General features: G+C 41.8%; 1 protein-coding gene across 4 annotated transcripts in view; it reads left to right on the top strand.

The window, feature by feature from the left end:
- OCA2 (OCA2 melanosomal transmembrane protein) overlaps positions 1–19,602 on the top strand; it is a 153,793-nt gene that overhangs the window by 31,177 nt on the left and 103,014 nt on the right. For all 4 annotated transcript variants that reach the window (XM_083501713.1, XM_083501711.1, XM_083501714.1 and 1 more), the window contains exons 3-8: positions 4,169–4,267; positions 4,381–4,572; positions 9,487–9,544; positions 11,455–11,527; positions 17,930–18,087; positions 19,271–19,353. In XM_083501713.1, the coding sequence (XP_083357839.1) occupies positions 4,169–4,267; positions 4,381–4,572; positions 9,487–9,544; positions 11,455–11,527; positions 17,930–18,087; positions 19,271–19,353 (663 nt within the window). The remainder of the gene's footprint in view (positions 1–4,168; positions 4,268–4,380; positions 4,573–9,486; positions 9,545–11,454; positions 11,528–17,929; positions 18,088–19,270; positions 19,354–19,602) is intronic.

The raw sequence follows: 19,602 nt of genomic DNA, 5'->3' as shown, positions 1-19,602 counted from the left end.
GCGAAAAGGTCTCTGGCTCCATCTCCCAGGGAACAAAGGCTCTGAATATGATTAATGTTCTGTCAGAATCCTTGAACCAGTTTGTTGAATAAGCATTTTAAAAGGTAATGTTATAAAGCCGAGGAGAAGACTCTGTGCTGAGGTTGTGTTTAGGGTTTTTGTTCACGCTCAGGCAGTTTCTGAGTTCTGACATGTGAAGAATGCTGGATTAATTTATAAGGCCTGCAAATGACCAGCTCATGATCAGATGGTTTTCATATATTAGGAGTTGTAATGCAAGCTCCGTTAAGGTCTTTTCAAATGATTCATTTGGAGGAGGAGGGCTTGAAAACACACCTGGCGCAACTGGACAAGCAACAAAACAACCAAGTCATCTACTTGCCCCCTCTTCCAAGGGGAATAATAGATTGCTTCATGTAGCTAATGTTAACACGGAGAAGCAAGAAAAGCATTATCCCACCCTGCAGAGTCTGGAAAGTCTCTTCCTCACTGCTCTCCAAGACCAAGGGCTGATGGTGATTATTTAATTTCAGCAAGCCAATGATCAAAATTGTCTTCAGATGTATCAATATTCTGAAACCAAGTTTTGAACACATTTTCTGGTGTTTTTTAAATATATATATATATTATTTAAAAATATATTTTATGGTAAATATATTACAAATTCAGTAAAGCATATAGAATTGAATTCATATGTTTTGCATGTTTGTCCAGCTGAATAGGTCCCTCAGCCTAAAACCGCAACCCCATAGTCGCCTCTGACTGGACTTAACTGTCCAGGGGTCCTTTACCTTTACCAGCTTAGTTTAAAGCAATGGATAGGAAGCACCGGGTGAGATATTATCTCCATTTTTTGTCATTCTAAAAATGTATAAATAAAGCCCACCTTCAGTAAAAGTGTGGGGGTGTACCAAAAAAGTAAGGGGGCAGTTTATCCCTAGGTAGACATTTATCTTTTGCTTGTATTCATTAACTCTATATTAATGCTAATAATGATCATTATTAGTGTTACTTCTGCAGGTCCTGCAGCAGCAGTGGACCAAGTAGGAGGGGGTCTATTTCTAGGGTTGCCAGGGGGCACAGCATCCTCCTGCTGCCCTCCCCCTCGTTACCTTTCCTGTATCCTCTCTTTTCTCTTCCTCAGCTTCTCTTAGCTCCATTTACTGTATTTTTCGCTCCATAAGACACACTTTTTCCCTCCTAAAAAGTAAGGGAAAATGTCTGTGTGTCTTATGGAGCGAATGTGTGGTCTATGGAGCCAAATCGTTGTTGCCCCACACTCCTGGGGTGCTCTTTGAGGAGGAGCTACGCTGCTCTGCCGGCAGCCTCCACTTTTCCCTGAAGCCCCGACAAGGTTTGCAAGCAGTGGGAAGGCTGTGCGCTCCTGGGGTGCTCTTTGGGGTGGGGGAGGAGTCACGCTGCTCTGCCTACAGCCTCTGCTTTCCCCTGACAAGGTTTGCAAGCAATGGGAAGGCTGTGCGCCTTTGCCCCACGCTCCTGGGATGCTCAGTGGGGGTGGGGAGCAGCAAATTGCTGTCTCTCAGTGCCTCCTAATTCAACTGCAAAGGCTTGATTGCCTAACTGGATTCTGAGCTCCATTTGAAGTTTAAAAATATTAAGTTTGGGGATTTCTTCAAGTAGCAGTTTTGCAGAAATAGTCATAAATACCGGGTACATGCAAAGCATCTCCACAAACCAGTAATAGTGAGCTCAGCTAAAACCGAGCAAGCATCTCGCTCGGTAACAGTTTAAACTGCACAACTATAACCAGACATCCTGTGTGTTTGTGTGTGGACCATGTTCCTAGCAGCTAATCTTTATTGCTGAAAGGAGGCACTGATATTCCACTCCAAATCTATAATTCATTATACAAATTCTTACAAGTACAGTCCACCTATACCAAACAAAAACATTGTGTTCTCTTGTTATTGAATGGAAGCTATTTATCTGCCCTCTTTTCCTACTCTGTTCTTTGCTCAGTCACTCCATTTTGAATTTTCCTTTTAAAACAACCATGCCTGTTTTGAGAAAACTTCACAGATTTAGGAACTGGAGCGCCATCATTTGATCTCTTTGCTGTTCCTCCATACTCCAAGCACTTCTCATTTGCACAGCCCTGGTTTCTCTCCCTGATTATTAACATTCTTGATTAATAACAATAAAAAGCTCAAATTTTATTTTATGTGACCGCTGCCAATACTGACTTCCCAGTGATAATGAAAACAGCTACATTGTAATGGAATGTCTGTCCTTTTCCCATTCTCTTCATTATATACCGTGGCTCGCTTTAAAGCAGCAAAGTGGACAGGAGCCACCCACTTTGCTGTTTTAAATAGTTTAGTACAACATTTGAGTCAGATTCCCCCCGCCCCTTGTTTTCCTGCTCTAAAAACTTGGTGCGTCTTTTGGTCAGGTGCGTCCTATGGAGCGAAAAATACGGTAATTCCTTGTTCCCCCCATCTCACACTTACCCTTCAATTACCCCTCTTTCCTCCCTTCTCCTCCATCTCTTTCTTTCGCCACTTCTTTTCAGCCACTATCCCTCCCCTCTGCATACTTCTGTCAAAAGCGGGAAAAGCTGTAACCCTAAATGCTAAAATTTCCCAATAGTGAATGTGTGGAGGGGAAAATGAAGAGGTGGGTGAGTCAAATCAGATAGCCTTTGTAGCACCTTTGACCTAGGCAAGCTGCTTTGCAAAGTGCCAAATTTGGGTCCGTACAGGAGTGCCAACCTGGCCCCACAACAGTGAGTGCCTGGGGCTGTGGGTGCCATGCAGCGTGCATGGCCCTGGCACCAAAATTTGTGGGTGCTTTGGCCCCAGGGGAGTTGGCACCTATGCTGTATTTTCTGATCAATTCACACCCCTAGCACGCATTCCTTGAAATTCCCTGATGCAGTAGGATACAAAGGCAAATGCTGCTCCCTTTTGTGATTCTTTTGTGCATTGTCTCTTCTCCTGTCAGTGAACAGGATTCCAGGTGTGCAACACAGCAGGTAAGGGAGAAGTCTGGGGACAGAATAAGCTGCTACTGCCTTGTCTTTTCACTGTACTGGGAAATTAAAAGCTACGCCCTTGTTCTCCAGTGTGTGACTGGACAACTCTACTGTTGTGTCTGCACCAATAGCTCCCTCATTTCAACAGAAATGAACAAGCAGGTATTTAAAACTATGTCTGGTAATTTTATGAGAATATCTCAGTGGGTGGCTTTTTGTAGCATCTGAATGCCTGCAAGAAAGATTAGTTTCATGTATAATAAGAATTCAGTTAGGTCCAATAATGAGCTGGGCTCTGCATAGTTAATATGTTTCTGCGTCCAAATATTTTGAACCTTGATCTGCTGGGAAGCTCTTATGACACTGACCTCTGATTTCATCCGAGTCATCCTCCTTGTATCTGAGGACAATAATCGTCTGGGGATGTGCTCTTTAAGTGACTTAACATCCGGAGAAGTTCCAAAGTGAACAATGGAGATGATTTTGCTTGCCTGCTGTAACACACACCTTAGGTGAATTCATTAACTTTGTCTAGCATCTAATTGGTCAACGGCCTGGTTTGCACAACTTAGTAAACCAAGCTATGGCTTACTGGGACTGCAGGAATGTACGGCCTCACTACTTTTCCCCAGTCCTTTTGGCTGCTGCTCTGCAATGAGTTGGGCTAAGATTTGGGTTCGTATGCTTTTAGGTGTGGCAAAATCTGACAATTCTAGTTCCTCATTTTTTCCAAACACAAGTTCAGCCCTCTACATTTTCACATCAGTTTGCCATTATCTTTTTTAAAAAAATGGTTCTCTGGAAAATTTATCAGCATTTTGGTGCAAAGCAATTTCCCCATGTGTATTCATTTCTAGGCGCACATTATTCTACTGTATACATTTTTGTACACATTGCTTGCCTGGAGAACTTGCACTGCAAGATTAAGAGAACTGTGCATTTTGAATGATGCCTGTGTTTCGGTTTCATGCATTGTTTCAGACAGTAAAATTATAGGTTTAGCTTTCACTGCGAATCAAATGTTTTCCCTATTCTTATGTGTCATCTAAACCAGGACTCATGGTTAAGTTCTCTACTCACTAACCACAAGCAATGGTTAAAAAAAACAAAACCATTTGTACAGCTATGTGGAGGTGATTACAATTGAAATTAACTACTTGTGTTTTTTTTTAGGTATCACTTCTCTTTGCCCAAATTCTTCAGCACAAGATCCAAAGATAATTGCTTTACAGAGAGGACGCCTCTGCTGAAAGTTTCCCCAGAAGAAAATGGGTGGGTAGGAGATCAGCTTTTTGCTGTTCCTTGATGTCTCAGGATTTGCATCCTACCAATGGCATGGAATCTTGGAACATTGTGTGTTGATATTTGTCAATGGTTTTTTTCAGGTTAAGATGCATGGCTGTTCATAACACAGATTTCACCACAGATGATGACTCTTGGGAAAACAGCTCTGCTGAGTTTGAGCAAAGGTCCCATCTGGGAAGTGAAATGCCCAGCTTGTCCAGATCTGCTTCCTCCTCAGAGAAATGTGAAATGTTGGACAACTTCCATGTCAAATTCAATTTAACCAAGATGAGGTATGAGCCAAACCTATTGTTTTGTTTTGCCAGTCTTGAGGGCTAAGGGAAATTGCCAATAAATGGATTCTCTCCCCCCCCCCCCATTTCAACAAATGAGTAAAATAACACTCCATATTTTGGAGTGTGTCGTATCTTGTGTCATATCTTGCCATTGATTTCAAGGATATTGCACCAATGAAACTGATGATAAAATCTGCTCAGATTTATAGGTCCATGCAACAGTAGAGGCTAAGCAGGCAATCACTTCTAAGCCATGATAGTTTATGTGACTAGAAAACCTGGTTCACTGCAGATTTTCATGTTTGGAAGTAGTTCTGTCTGTATTTCATCTTGTGATCTGTCACTTTATGCTTCTGTTTAAAACTCAGCTTCTTAGCTTTCTTGCACAAAAGCATCTATAACTCATGAAGGGAGGAGATACACGTGTAAGACAAAGTGAACAGCCATTTGTAGTAGGAAGTTTTCGAGCATCTAGTTCAGAGATGGGGGCGGGGGGGCCTGTGGTCTTCCAGATGTAATTGGAGCTTCCATCATCCTTGACCATTGGCCATGATAGCTGAGTCTGGTGAGAGATGGGATTGTGTCCAATGCTGGCTTTCTGCTTGCATAACAGGCTCCTGTTCTCTCAACAGAACTTTGCCCTGCTCTCCTCTTCCCTGCTGCCCCCACTAAAAATCTGCTCCAGGTGGTTGGGGGACCCTTTGGAGCAGATTTGGGTAGTGGTGGTTGTGCATGGAGACAAGGGGAGGTGGAATGCTGCTCACTCCCTATTGGATACATACAATCCATGGAGTCCAACAGCATTTGGAAAGTGCATTCAGTGGTCTGTGTTTGCCTGAGCTTGAGTTTGGACTAAAGATTCTGAGCTCCTGTGTCCTGATTCGATACATGATGTCTAATCACAGAACATTTCAGGATTTGGGCCTCTGCCGTTGGCCCTTGAACTCTTGAGTCGTGATTCACAGCCAATCACGTTGGGAGTGGGAGTGACCCAGGCTTTCAGGAATGTATATAAGCAGTTGCTTTGCCCCTGTTTCCCAGTTATGTAGTTCAATAAAGGTTCGTCCTGTTATCACCATGTCTTGCCGCTTGAGAACCCACCTGCACTTCAGAAAGCCACAGACTTCCCATCCTTGATATAGTGGGGTGGTTCCAAACAATACACCCCCTCATTTTTAATCTGAGCAGCAAGAGTGGTAAAGGTAAAGGTAAAGGTAAAGGGACCCCTGACCACTAGGTCCAGTCGTGGCCGACTCTGGAGTTGCGGCACTCATCTCGCTTTATTGGCCGAGGGAGCCGGCGTACACCTTCCGGGTCATGTGGCCAGCATGACTAAGCCACTTCTGGCGAACCAGAGCAGCGCATGGAAACACTGTTTACCTTCCCTTCGGAGCGGTACCTATTTATCTACTTTGATGTGCTTTCAAACTGCTAGGTTGGCAGGAGCAGGGACCGAGCAATGGGAGCTCACCCCATCACGGGGATTCGAACTGCCGACCTTCTGATTGGCAAGTCCTAGGTTCTGTGGTTTAACCCACAGAGCCACTCTAACCGGAATACAGTCCATACTCCATTCAGATATAATAAATGCAGCAGCTAATATTTAATTTAGTTAATTGCTGATACACACACACACACACACACACACACACACACACACACACACTAGCCCAGTTATCAAGAAGGAAGATTAAAACCCTTAGTATCTGCTAATGATATGTATTGTGCCCAATATTTGTGTGTGTTGGTACCTTTCCTTCTTAAGCTTCGCTTTTCTATTTTCATTATGGATATATGAATGCATTGGAAGCAGCAGGCTATTTCCTTGTTCTGTATCATTGCTGTGTAAGCACAGTGAGATGCAATTGCCCTAGTTACATAGAGCAGTTGGCAGCTACACCGGCATTGTTTCCTTTATGCTGCAGCAGAAAGGTGCTCCTGACAAATTGCTCCCCAAAATATTTTCGATCCCGTATTATTGAATAAACATACTAGGGCTGCCAGTTGCTGAGATGGCCTAAATCTGCAAAACTCGATTGAGTGCTCTGAGCCATGCATGCTGAAGGCCTAAAGAACAAGAATATTAGCTAGAGATCAGAGGCTTTGAAGGGGCAGAGCAAGCAGAATGAATGCCTGAGTCCAAACACCTCAGATGAGCAGCCATGTGCTTTTCTGCGGAGAACAGTTCAATGGGAAGGGCAAGGGAACGACCCTACCTGTTATAGCAGGCTCAGGAGAACTACACCCGTACAAATGGGAAAAGAAAAGATGGGGAAACATGTATTGGTTGGTGTGCAAGGATAAGGGTGACTTGGACATCTGTTCATATCTTTCCTGCAAGTTTAATATCTTGCTGGCTCAGATTTTGAGGTCTAAAGTAGTACTTTTAGGAGAGGAAAGAAATGTCAGCCCCAAACCTCTTAAAGGTGCTGCCATGGATATTAGAGAAAAGTAGATTTGCTATTATGATCCCAGAAGTCTCTCTGCTCATGCTTAATGCATCATTCCATTTTGTTATAATGAACCTTGGAACATTCTTTGCTGCTTAAACAACCTGCCTAGTCAACATAGATATTTATTTATCTTCAATTCACTTGTTTTATGTCTATCCCTGGAAGAGTAAGGGAAGACTTTTAAGGAGCTTAAGTATTGTCAATAATACCGCTTGCTAGCATGATTGCATAACAACAATAATTTTGTATCTTCAAGGCCGTGGTAAGCTTAAAAAACTCATTCCTGACATAAAGTGAAGCATTTTGTTTTGAACCTTGTTTCTAAACTAATTCTTTAGAAAATACTGGCATGTATGTGATAAATGGAACTTTACATGGTGTGTTATGCATGATGATCCAATACATTTTATTTTTTAAAAAATGAGATTCTGGCTTATCTATATCATATAATTTCAAGGTTATAAAATTTAGAGTCAGTTCAGACAAAAATTGAGGAAACCATTGACACCTTAGCGCCCCCCCTCCAATCATCTGGGCTTCTGTGGTGGTGTGCCAGTGTGAAGCCAGTGTGGTGTAGTGGTTAAGAGTGGTAGTCTCGTAATCTGGTGAACGGGGTTCGAGTCTCCACTCCTCCACATGCAGCTGCTGGGTGACCTTGGGCCAGTCACATTTCTCTGAAGTCTCTCAGCCTCACTCACCTCACAGAGTGTTTGTTGTGGGGGAGGAAGGGAAAGGAGAATGTTAGCCGCTTTGAGACTCCTTCAGGCAGTGATAAAGCGGGATATCAAATCCAAACTCTTCTTCTTCTTCTTCCCTTTTCTTTCTTTAGGCAAGACTTTTAGGTTAGGGTTTTTTCCAATCCTTCCTAAAGCAATCCCAGCCAATCAGGGATCGCATGATGAATGTGATGGTATCACAATACTGCACAGATGATCAGATCTGGCTACATGGTAATGCTACCAAAGGCAAACAAAGTCAATTTAGAAGTTGAGGGCTTCCCCCACTACATTCTTAAATTCATATACAAATACGCTGCTCAGCAGAAAACATTATTCAGACTTCTTGCTCGAGAACACAGTTCTTACTTACAGATTACAGTGGTACCTCGGGTTACAGAGGCTTCAGGTTACAGACGCTTCAGGTTACAGACTCTGCTAACCCAGAAATAGTACCTCAGGTTAAGAACTTTGCTTCAGGGTGAGAACAGAAATCGTGTGGCGGCAGTGGGAGGCCCCATTAGCTAAAGTGGTACCTCAGGTTAAGAACAGTTTCAAGTTAAGAACGGACCTCCAGAACAAATTAAGTTCTTAACCCGAAGTACCACTGTACTGTTCTTTCAGCTTATTATTTGTTTTTTTTGCAGGGGCATATATGCAATTTCAATAGAAAAGCTGACTAGCGTATTCCAAAGCAGGACACAAGTTGGTGCTAGAAATATGGAAAACAGTATATTGACTTCATTCTGCAGTGGAATACTTTGAATAAAGCTGGCCAAGTTTATTTATAACAGACGAGAACCCTGCCTGCTTGCCTCCACATTTCCCTGTGGAGGCCTGAAGAAGCGACACTTTCTGCGGTTGGACGTCCTGTTGTGGAGAGTCATGCAAGTTCCCAACTTGCACTTAACTTGGAAATAAAAACAATGTGGATGTGCAACCCCTTTTTGCCGCATCTTACCTAAATTGCAGATGCTCCATTGGCTTTTAAAATTTCCCTAGCTTTTGTCACAGGGTTGCAATGCTATGTCAGATTAGAATTGCTGTGAAGGTCATGGGGACAGCAACTGTGTTCAAGTCAAGGTTTGACCATGGCTAGTTTGCTAAGCTGTTAAAAGCACCGAAGTCTAAGCACCAAAGGGTGATTGTTGTTGTTGGGGGGGAAATGCTCTAAGTGCTACAGTTTATTAATAAAATTGCATTCCCCTCTCCCAGTGTGAGCTCTGCATGGCATTGTGTCAATTTGCCAAGATGACTTAGTTGTTTAAGGACAAGTGCTTCTGGACTTTTAAAGGATTAATGTAATGGTTCCTAGCTTTTATTGTCATTTTGGGTGTCTCTTTTAGTAACCATAATTTTAATCTTATTTTGAAAAGATTAAGTCAGCCTTGTATTTAATATACTGCATGCAGTTGTAGTTCACATAATGAAATTTGTAAAATAAATACTTTAAATGTGGAAACAAACCCCATACAATTATAATAAAAGCAGATGCTTAAATATATGAGAGGGAACCTTGACATAAAGTGAAGGCAAGCAACTCTATAACCAAAAGAACTGTTGCATGTAATTTTAATATATGGCTGCACATTTAAAACACATTGCTTTCCCCAAAGAATCCTTTGTATGACCTAAACTCTGTCTGCTGGCCTTACAAGTTTGTGATTAATAGAATAATACCCACATCTCGTATTCTGTCTCTGTGAAACTCTTCTCTGTTGTTTCTTCTCTTCTTTTTTCAGATGCTGTTTAAGATTCCTAAAAGTTTCTGGGCTTTTCATCTTTGTAGTTGTATGCTCTGTAAGTACTGGGTTTTCAAAGTTTCAGAGTAAATTGGTAGTACTTACCAAAGTTGAATCTGATAATACAATGGGACATACAGCAAAAACATTGCAGTGTGCTCTTGCTATAGTCAGCCAGCAGTGCCCATCTCTGTGATATTCTATTCAATTCCCCCTTTCCACCCACTCTTCCATTCTTCCCTGCCCTAGTCAGTCAACATTCCATCATTCCATGGAGACTGGGCATGCTCAGTTCTCATTGGTCTGTGCTTGGGTTTCTCCTTAGGGTTCTCCCCCCCCCCCCACATCTGCAAAACTTGGGGTTTCCCCAAGCCTGTAAATGTTCTCTTTTGTGCATGGTTGGGGCTGTTTTGACTATTCAAAGGCATCTGCACTCATCCTGAACATTGGAAGTAGGACCATGATTTTAAATAGGATATACCATGCCATATGAAACCTAGGAGCATGCCCATCTGTTCTTCACACTCCCAGTTGGTGCTGGATAAGTGTTCCTTTACCAATGCAGTGCCCTTTCCCCTTGGCTTTCAGATCTCTCTGAACCTATGCAAGTTAAGATTAACCACACAGAAGAATTGGATGTCTCAATTCCCCTAAAGGCAGACAAGCTAAAATGGAGGTACCAAATGTGATGCCCTCCAGATGTTGTTGAACTCCAATTCCCCTCCCCCCCCAGCCAAGATGACCAACAATGAGGGATCATGGGAATTGTAGTCCAACATCATCTGGAGGGCACTGTGTTGGTTAACCCTGGTCTGAAACATCCTTTTAGCTCTTTCCCCCTAATTTATATCTTTCCAAACATCTGGTTTGTACTAGGGGATAGGGATGACAAGCTAAATTTGGCTGAAACATCCAGCAAGGGTAAACCTATGGTGACTTGGGTTAAATATACACACACATATAAAAAAACCTGTTGCGAATTTTTTTTTAAAAAAAAGTTTTTAAAAATACATTGAATTTGCCGTAGCTCACTTCGCCATCTAGTGTCACATTTGTATATTGAGCTTTACAACAAACTTAAAACGTTTTATTTGCAGCTTTATAGCTGAATCCCTGGTACAGGACAGTACAACTGATTAATTTAAAATGCATTTCAAAAGACTGAACTGCTAGATTCAACTGATACTTTATTAGATGTGTAAGTTAAGATAAATTTTCAAGTGACACAAGAGATTAGTTGCAAGTCAGTTCAGATGAGAATTACAAATACAAAAATAAATAAATCTGTATATAAAATGCAATATATAGTTCCCTCTCCTTTTCCTTTAAACATAGCATTAGGAACTTTATATGGATAATATCAAAATGGCTTTTCTAACTTCCTGTACTTTAATGTTACTAAGGGATTACAAAGGAAGGGAGAAAATGAGATCTGGGTGAGGAACCTAGGAGTGTTTTCATGCACGACACTGAAATCCACTTTGCTTTTCCGGATTCTGTCATTTGAACATAAAAACTTTATTGGCTAGAATATATAAAAATGACTCTCCTCTGCTTTTAATCCCTTGTTCGTAAGACTCATGTGTGAACAAGGTGTGTATGCAAGAGGCTCAAAGGTGTTCTTGATGTTATATAGAAAGTTAACTAATGATGATGATAAAAGTAAATAATGTGTGGAATCTTTCTTCATTCATATGCCAATTTGGTATGTGTGGGTTGTACTTCTATTCAGAATAGACCCAGTGAAATTAACAGGCCCCAGTTAGTTCTATCTGTTTATTTCAATAGGTCTTCTCTGAGTATTGGATACAATCTTGTAAGTTTGGGATGTAAGGCTAAGCAACAGGACCCTGACTTTAGGAGCTTATATTAAAAGCAACAACTCCATTTTGCAGGTCTTAACATTTTTAGAGGCAGTTTGTTTAACTGTTCGGCAGTTTCCCACATAACCATTTAATGTGTCCTCAGATTTTATTTAGCATTCACCCTGAAAATGGAGCACCTTGGCAGATGCTGGCTGTGTCACCTATGGACGTCTACAGTATCCTTTACCAATTACTTTTGTTGTTGTTTTTAAAACAAAATGGTGCAGCAGCTTAGTAACGAATCACTGACAGTAGGCTGATTTCAAGATGGTTGATACGAAATGGCTGACTCGTTGCTTGCTAAATTAAATCCTGACAGTGATTTATTTCTTGTGAGGCCCTGACGCTGCCTCGTGGGACCGCTTCTAAACCAGCAAATTAATTCATTTGCAAATCTGTTTCCCAAGTTTGCTATCCAAGTGATAATGAAGACTGCAAAGGTCTGTCTTTCTGTTATATCTCCTTTAGATGCCTCCTGCATCTCTGTGGGAAAGTAAAGTGGGTGAAAACTGAAGTGAAATTCCAGAAGTGTAAAATAACACTGGTTATTTTATCTTGAACAATGCTTTCTACCAGTTTTCTTGGGACAGGTGTTAAGCTAACCAGAATCCTATGAATGATGCTCCTGAATAGGCTATTCTCACATCAGGCACAGGATCTACATGGATACAGTCTCTGCATATGGGTTGACTACTGGTAGCAGGGCTGCCATTGCTAAGTCGTGGTGGATGATGGGGAAAAAGAAGAGAGTTTGTGCACATCCCAGAGGCTGAACAGTAATGGGGAACTGGGACAGCCAAGCCATGAAACACATGTGTTGAATCTGTGTAGTGCCTTCTAATGATTTGTTTGGAATACTGGCTCCCCCCCCTTGGCTGCTGGATCCAGTGACTTGGATGTGTGGTCAACATGGCACTGTAAAGTTTATCCCTCTTCCTCCTTGCCCCTTCACTCACTAATTAGCAATGGCAACCTGCCAGTCTGATAGGAATCTGAGCAGGCTGTGGTGGGGCTGGTGCAGGACCCAAATCCAGTTTTGACATGTGAGAGGGCAAGTTCATAAGCATACTGAATGTCTTCATTTTGAACAAAAGTGTCTTGTAAAGTTAGGCCCACAGGGGACAGGCTTCCTCTCGATACAGTGTTCTATACTGAGTTTTGTTGTCTTCCACCCTACCTTGTGTTCCCCATAAAGTTTGAGGATCTGACGCATTCCTCCATCGGAGTCAACTCCTAGGGGTCGAGGTCCCTTCACCCTCTCATGAAATATTTGAGGTCCAACCCCCACTAATGGGCTTTGCCATTCAAATGGTGTTCATGTGCCATGCTTTTGTGATTGATTATGTGATGTGGGGCTTACCTGCCCCACCCCCAATATTCATGTTGGCATCCCAGCATTCCTCTATGCTAAACCAACAGTTTCTTTCACTCATAACTAACCCTCCCCATACATACTTTTAATGTTATTGTTTCTCCCTCTTCTTCTGTTTTGTGAATTAGTGTGGTTGGGTAGTTGAATTGAGGAAGCCAATATCCCTGTGCTACATAAAGGAATAAGGGACTCGGATGGCGCTGTGGGTTAAACCACAGAGCCTAGGACTTGCCGATCAGAAGGTTGGCGGTTTGAACCCCCACGATGGGGTGAGCTCCCGTTGCTCGGTCCATGCTCCTGCCAACCTTGCAGTTCGAAAGCACGTCAAAGTGCAAGTAGATAAAGAGGTACTGCTCCAGCAGGAAGGTAAATGGCATTTCCGTGCGCTGCTCTGGTTTCGCCAGAAGCTGCTTAGTCATGCTGGCCACATGACCTGGAAGCTGTACGCCGGCTCCCACGGCCAGTAAAGCGAGATCAGCGCCGCAACCCCAGAGTTGGCCACAACTGGATCTAATGGTCAGGGGTCCCTTTACCTTTACCTTTACATAAAGGAATGGTGAGAATAATTCAGAGAGGTGGAACCGTCAAAGAGTCTTATGACACCTTAAAGACTAACATGGCTTGTGGGCTTCCCACAGGCATCTGATTGGCCACTGTGAGAACAGGATCCTGGGTCCGGTAGGCCGTTGACCTGATCCAGCAGGCTCTTTTTATGTTCTTATATGGATGCTCTAAGACATGTTATTATGGCATAAGCATCCAGGGACTTCTGTAATAAAGTTTGTTAGTGGTGTCAACAAATCACTTCATTGCTTTAGCTGCAACTGACCAACATCGCTACCGCTCTCGAAATGGTTACATACAGAGAAACGTGTTGGCTGAACATTTATTTTTTAAAAAATGTTTGCTAATCACTGTTCTGTTTTTAACCGAAAGTGATCTTCTGGAACATTTCCCTTCAGCCAGCATCACTGTGGGAGATGGTCCATTTGTGCCATGATTAATCTGGCACGGCATCAAATCACCTTGTTCCCTTCTTCTCCTCCCTCCCCCCACTATTATCAATCTTCATTGATCTGCCATCCCTTTAATGCATGCTTGGTCCTCTGTGCTGAGGTGGCTTGGCTGCTGCTCTCCAATGTGAAGCCAGCCAGCCATGCCTCCTCCGACTCTGGCCTACAAATGCTACCTTGAACCGATGGGAATTTTCCATGTCTATTAAGATTTTGCTCTGAATCTATTTTGATCGCAAATGCATTTGAGTTCCACCTTGGCAGTGATTCAAATTAAATAGCTTTAGTGTAATTTTCTGAAATGGCGAGGTTGCTGTTGTTCCTCTTTTCATCTGTGACTTATTGGCTTAAAAGCTCAAAGACTTTATGATGGGAAGTGTTTGGTTCCAGTGGGCACAATTGCAAGAAAACGCTTTTACTGGACAGAGAGCTTGCGCTAGGAGTGTTATTTGTAAAGTATTTTTGGACAGATCAATCCAAGTATCTATGATGAGCATGAAGCACCAGTAACTGAGAAAGGAAGCATCTCTGAGAATTGGAAGGAGATCCCAATTCTCCCCTTTAGACAAGAACAGATTTTCCCTCACATAGGGCCACCAGGATATAATCACCTGATAATCCTCAGTGATCTCAGGGCTGGTAGATTTAAAATCACCACCAGTGCCTCAAATGCTTTGGGCAAATGAATTAGAGGAGACTGTAAAATATGTCTGCTTTCTGCCATAATGAAAGCAATTTTTAGTTTTATTGGCTTGTTCGGAATTACTTGGTCTACTTTCCTATCCATTACCGCACTTCCTTTCATGCTGTGTCCCTAATAACTTCTGCTCTAATCTATGCTAAATTATAATATTTTATGCAGGCAAATGGAGGACCCAGGGCTGGAACAAGCCAAATTGCCATATTAGAAATAGACTCTCTGAAAAGAGAAGGTAATAAGGATTCTTGTTTGTTCATAAGGCCTGACTGTATGTGCAGACTTACAGGCTTGTTTGCAGGGTTAGGGATTCTGCTTTTTGCAGTCTGTATGTTAAGCAAATAAATGCTAGCCTTCAGGGATGGGGCTGTTTGTTCCACTTCTATATGCACTTAGTGAACCTACCTTGATTGTCTGAAAAGCCCTCTTGTACACAGTCACCATACACAGTGATGCATGCATAGGTTGTATCCAGCCCATCAGCTGAATATGTCAAAGTAAAGGTGCAGGGACACCATGTAGGATCCTGCTCCCTCCCTCCATGTGTGAAGGTCTGAGAGGAGCTTAAATATCTTGGGGTTATAAGGAAGCAGGACAATGGGGAATGCAAAGGTTATGTCTCATAGTGTCATCATTCACCAATACATCATATACATCATACATCAATACATCATTCACCTTTCTTTGTGCAAACCCTGCCTGAATAATTGTGCAGAATTACAATGTACTGAAAAGAAATAATTAGAGGTGCAGAAGAATTTGCATATGCATTTACACACAGAGAGATTGATGCTTTTGCACGAGCCACTTGCATTGGAAGCTAGTTAAGCTTGTCTAGGCTTGCCATATGTCAGGAATTTTCCTGCCATGTCCTGGTTTCCGGGTGTAAAAATGGTGCCAGGGAGAATTTTGCCGAAGTGGCAAAATGCCAGGGAAAACCCGGATTATGGAAAAGCTCAACAACTTTGCAGGTATCAGGAATTTAACTTTTTGAAATATGGCAACCCTAAGCTTGTCTCATTTAACACTTAACCAATGGGCCTACTGGTTAAGCATTTCAAAATAGGTCTGCAAAGGACAGACCATTTTATATGTGTTACAAGGTAAGAGCTTTCAGCTCACTCTGTATTGACCACTTTGTTTTATATGTGTAAGACATTGTGAAAATGAAGTTTGCTTTTCCTTCTGTAATTTTAAGTTTCCTTTGTTATGGTTTCTGAACGTGCCATTTGTGTAATTACAGGGTATATTTTAGTCATATTGTGAAAAAGGAAGCGGCTGTAATTATGTGCACCTGAAGCTTTTTGCAGATACAAATTATTGGCTGTACTCATAAAACTGGCTACAGGCTGTCAAAGTGTCCCAGGCCATTAGGTTAATTAATATAGGCCAGTGAACCATTCTGAAGCACAATTCAAAGTTGAGATAGGATTTGAACCGTGTAGTCTCCAACTCATCTGGCCCTGGAAAATATAGCAATTATTCCTACCCCTCTTAAATATTGCAAGATTAAACTTTTATAGTGGACAGTTTTTCAAAATGGGTATAATTATTACTGCCTGGCTGCATTCTTAATCTTTTTTTTATATAGCAATTCAATTTTTCAAAATGAAAATACATGACTACATCCACATCATACATTTAAAGTGCATAGCTTTATATAAAATGTGTGTGCATTATATATGCTTTAAATATACAGTCTAATTCTGTGCTCTACACTCTTCTGGTGGTACTTTTAAACAGATTTTATTGAATATAATGGAAAAGAGGTGACAAAAAAATGATAATAACAGGATGATTTCCCACCATATTATTGTCCAAATAAGGACTCAGTGAAATTCAGACAGGACTGTTTAGAATTTATTGCTTTACTAATTTTCTCACCCAGGCTAACATCATGGTTTTTCATAGTGGATATTGTTTTGATCTTTTTTGGCTTGAAGAAGCAAAATAAATAGCTTGAAAACTTTAAAAAGCATCGCTTACCAGCAATATAGCTCAATAAGGAAGAGACTGTTTTAAATTGCTTTTTGTCTCATTTAGGCAACCTTGGGACATGCATCATCAGACTCCACTCCACACAGCTGGTGGTTTTATTTTTGACATTTATATCCCACTTTTCACTCTCAGGAGCTTAAGGCCATGTTGACTGGGACTGGTGGGAGCTGGAGTTCGGGATGTTGGAGAATTCTGACAAAAGTAGAAATGGGAGTGGAAATTGCCAGTGTTCACCTACTTGTCTCATGTATAGGATAGAAATGAATCTGGAGAATACGAGTGCTGTTCACAAACCCTCCAAGTGTCCCTATTTTCCAGGGATGTCCCTGATTTAGAGAAGCTGTCCCAGTTTCTGATTTGATCCTGGAATGTCCCACTTTTCCGTAGCATGTCCCTATTTTCATTGGAGATATGTTGGAGGGTATGGAGTTATCCAACCCCCAAGCCACCTAAAGGCAATCCTGTACAGTGGTACCTCGGGTTACATATGCTTCAGGTTACAGACGCTTCAGGTTACAGACTCCACTAACCCAGAAATAGTACCTCGGGTTAAGAACTTTGCTTCGGGATGAGAACAGAAATTGCGGCGCTGCAGCAGCAGGAGGCCCCATTAGCATTACAGTGGTGCTTCATGTTAAGAACAGTTTCAGGTTAAGAATGGACCTCTGGAACAAATTAAGTACGTAACCAGAGGTACCACTGTATAGGGATTGTAAAAAAAAAGTTTAATGTTTTAATATGTTTTTATATATGTTGGAAGCTGCCCACAGTGGCTGGGGCAACCCAGTAAGATGTGTGGGGTATAAATAGTAAAATTATCATTATGGAATGGGACGTCCCTATTTTCATTGGAGAAATGTTGGAGGGTATGTGTTCACTGTCATTGCTTATAATCTGCAAATGATACATAATTATATTCCCACCCCCTAATCTGCATTGCTTTTCATTTGCATTGAAATGGATGGGGTGGAACAATGTAATGACTATGCAATTACATAATTTACTGAATCAGTTATGGAAATTACATAAGGTATGTAATTTTACCGCAGCAGACAGCAAGACAAATAGTGTAGTTTTTGAAGGAAGATGAATTGCAGCAGAATGAAAGCAGTGCTGCAAGTAACAAACATTGGACAAAACTGAAAATGATCCGTCCAAATGATCTCTAGTTAGATTTCAGTAACACGAGAACCAGGTTGCAAACACATGCTTTAAATGTTTATATCCATTCATCAAGGACTGGTCAATAAGGTTTGGCATAGCATGTTTTTATATAGGCCTTTTAGGATGTTCTTATTTTGAATCCTTTGAAATGAGAGCTCTTTGGTTTTTCAACCTCTTAGCTACATAGGTATTCAAGCCATGTTGAATTAGTTGGCATTACTGTAGAATGCTGGCACTGCTGTTGTTTTTAATTGTGGCATCATGGATGAGATAATCCCCCAAAGGCTCTTCCCTTCAGAGACAAAATTGCAGTCCTTAACTGTCTTGCCAACAGCTATGAACTTCAGCAATATTCGCGATTCTGCCCTTCTAAAGGTAGAACTGGCAGGGCCCTTTGTGGCAGATGTGGCTGGTCGGCAACCAGAGGATTACGTTGTAGTTCAGATTGGACAGGTAGAAGACTCTGGTCCAAGAAGAAGACGTCAGCAGCAGGTAAAGTTCAAATACCCTGGACTGCTTTCATTTTTGGTCATAAGACAAAAGGAAATCATTCTTATTTCACTATTATGTTTAAACTCCCTTTGCAAGACAGTGCAGGACAGGTTGAAATCTGTATCTATTTCAGAAGAAGGTTTGCGTGTTCTGTATCCAAGGTTTGTTTGTTTTTTGCTCACTAATCATGGACTGCTTGCACGAAACAAACAATGATCCCTGCTTTGGAGAGAATTCTAAGCCAGGGGTCATGCTTTTGTTTCTCCCACACCTAGCGAGGAGGAGTCAGTGACATAGCAGGGGGTGCACAGAGGTAGTTGCCCCAGGTGCAAGATTGTTAGGGGGTGCAAAATTTCAACACCCAGCGCTGCCTCTGTGCGCTTCTGTCGAAAATGGCTTCTCCGTGCAGACCAGGAAGTAGCTTCTCCAGACAACAGAACAACTCTTCTTCCTTTATCTCTGTGGCTGCAATCTCCTGGGTGATGTGGATGCTGTTAGGTAGTTGAATGTGCATGCACACCCTGTCCATTTCCCTCCCTCCCACCCTCTGTGTGCCCCTGGACATTAGCAACCCACGCTATGTCACTGGGAAGAGCAACGTAGCTGAGATTAGCACATTTGCAACAAGCCATTAACTATGGTCACATCTGCACACTATATGCCTAAAGCTCTCCTATGGCCATTTGCCAGCCATGGCTTCCCCCAACAGATCCTGGGAACTGTACCTCATCACCATCACTGTACCTCATCACCATATTTGGCTTTGTTAAGATGTTGTTCTCCAGCCTAGTTCACTTCCAGGCTTGGGAAAAAGTTACTTACATGGTGTCAAGTTAAAACAGAGAAGGTCAGGCTTCATTCCTCTCCCCTGCCTGCTGCTTTTGTTATAAAAGGTAGACCTCACCCATGTTTTATAGAGCAGCAAGAAAACAGATGTTTAATGAATGTGCATAAGTGTTTGACCCTTTGACATACTGTACCTTGTATCTCCCTTTGTGCTAACAATAATCCTTGTGATAGCACAAAAAGCTGAAAAGTGGTTGAAAAGTTCTCCGAAAGTGTCCATTTATAAAGAATCTCCCCCATCAAATTAGCAACTCGTAAAAATACATTGTGGCAGTGGAAATCAAGCAACAGCATTAATCTCTAACTTATTCATGCTACGTCTTTTCTTTTTTTGCAGATCTTATACAATTGGACCCTGCCTTTAAATCTGAGAAAAAACGAACAAGTTATTGTGTCACGAACTTTTGAGATGTTAAGCAGGTTGGTTTGTGAATCCAGAAAAAAACACTTGATTTTTTTTTTTAAATATTAATTTACTAGGTGCCCAAATCATGGAAACAGTGGGGGATATTCAGTTGTGGATCCCTGCTTGCACAATGGACTTCCTTGTGTGGCAATCTGTTCTGCACCCCCAAAATCTGTTCTGGAGAGTTGGGGGATCATCATCCAGAGTAGATTGTAAGAAGTGCGAGAGGTTGAGGAAGAGAGGTACGGAAGGGGAATCTCATT

The sequence above is a fragment of the Podarcis liolepis genome (genome assembly GCF_965112155.1).
Source record: "Podarcis liolepis genome assembly, chromosome: 4".
Lineage (NCBI taxonomy): Eukaryota > Metazoa > Chordata > Lepidosauria > Squamata > Lacertidae > Podarcis > Podarcis liolepis.
This window is presented reverse-complemented; position numbering and strand designations above follow the sequence as displayed.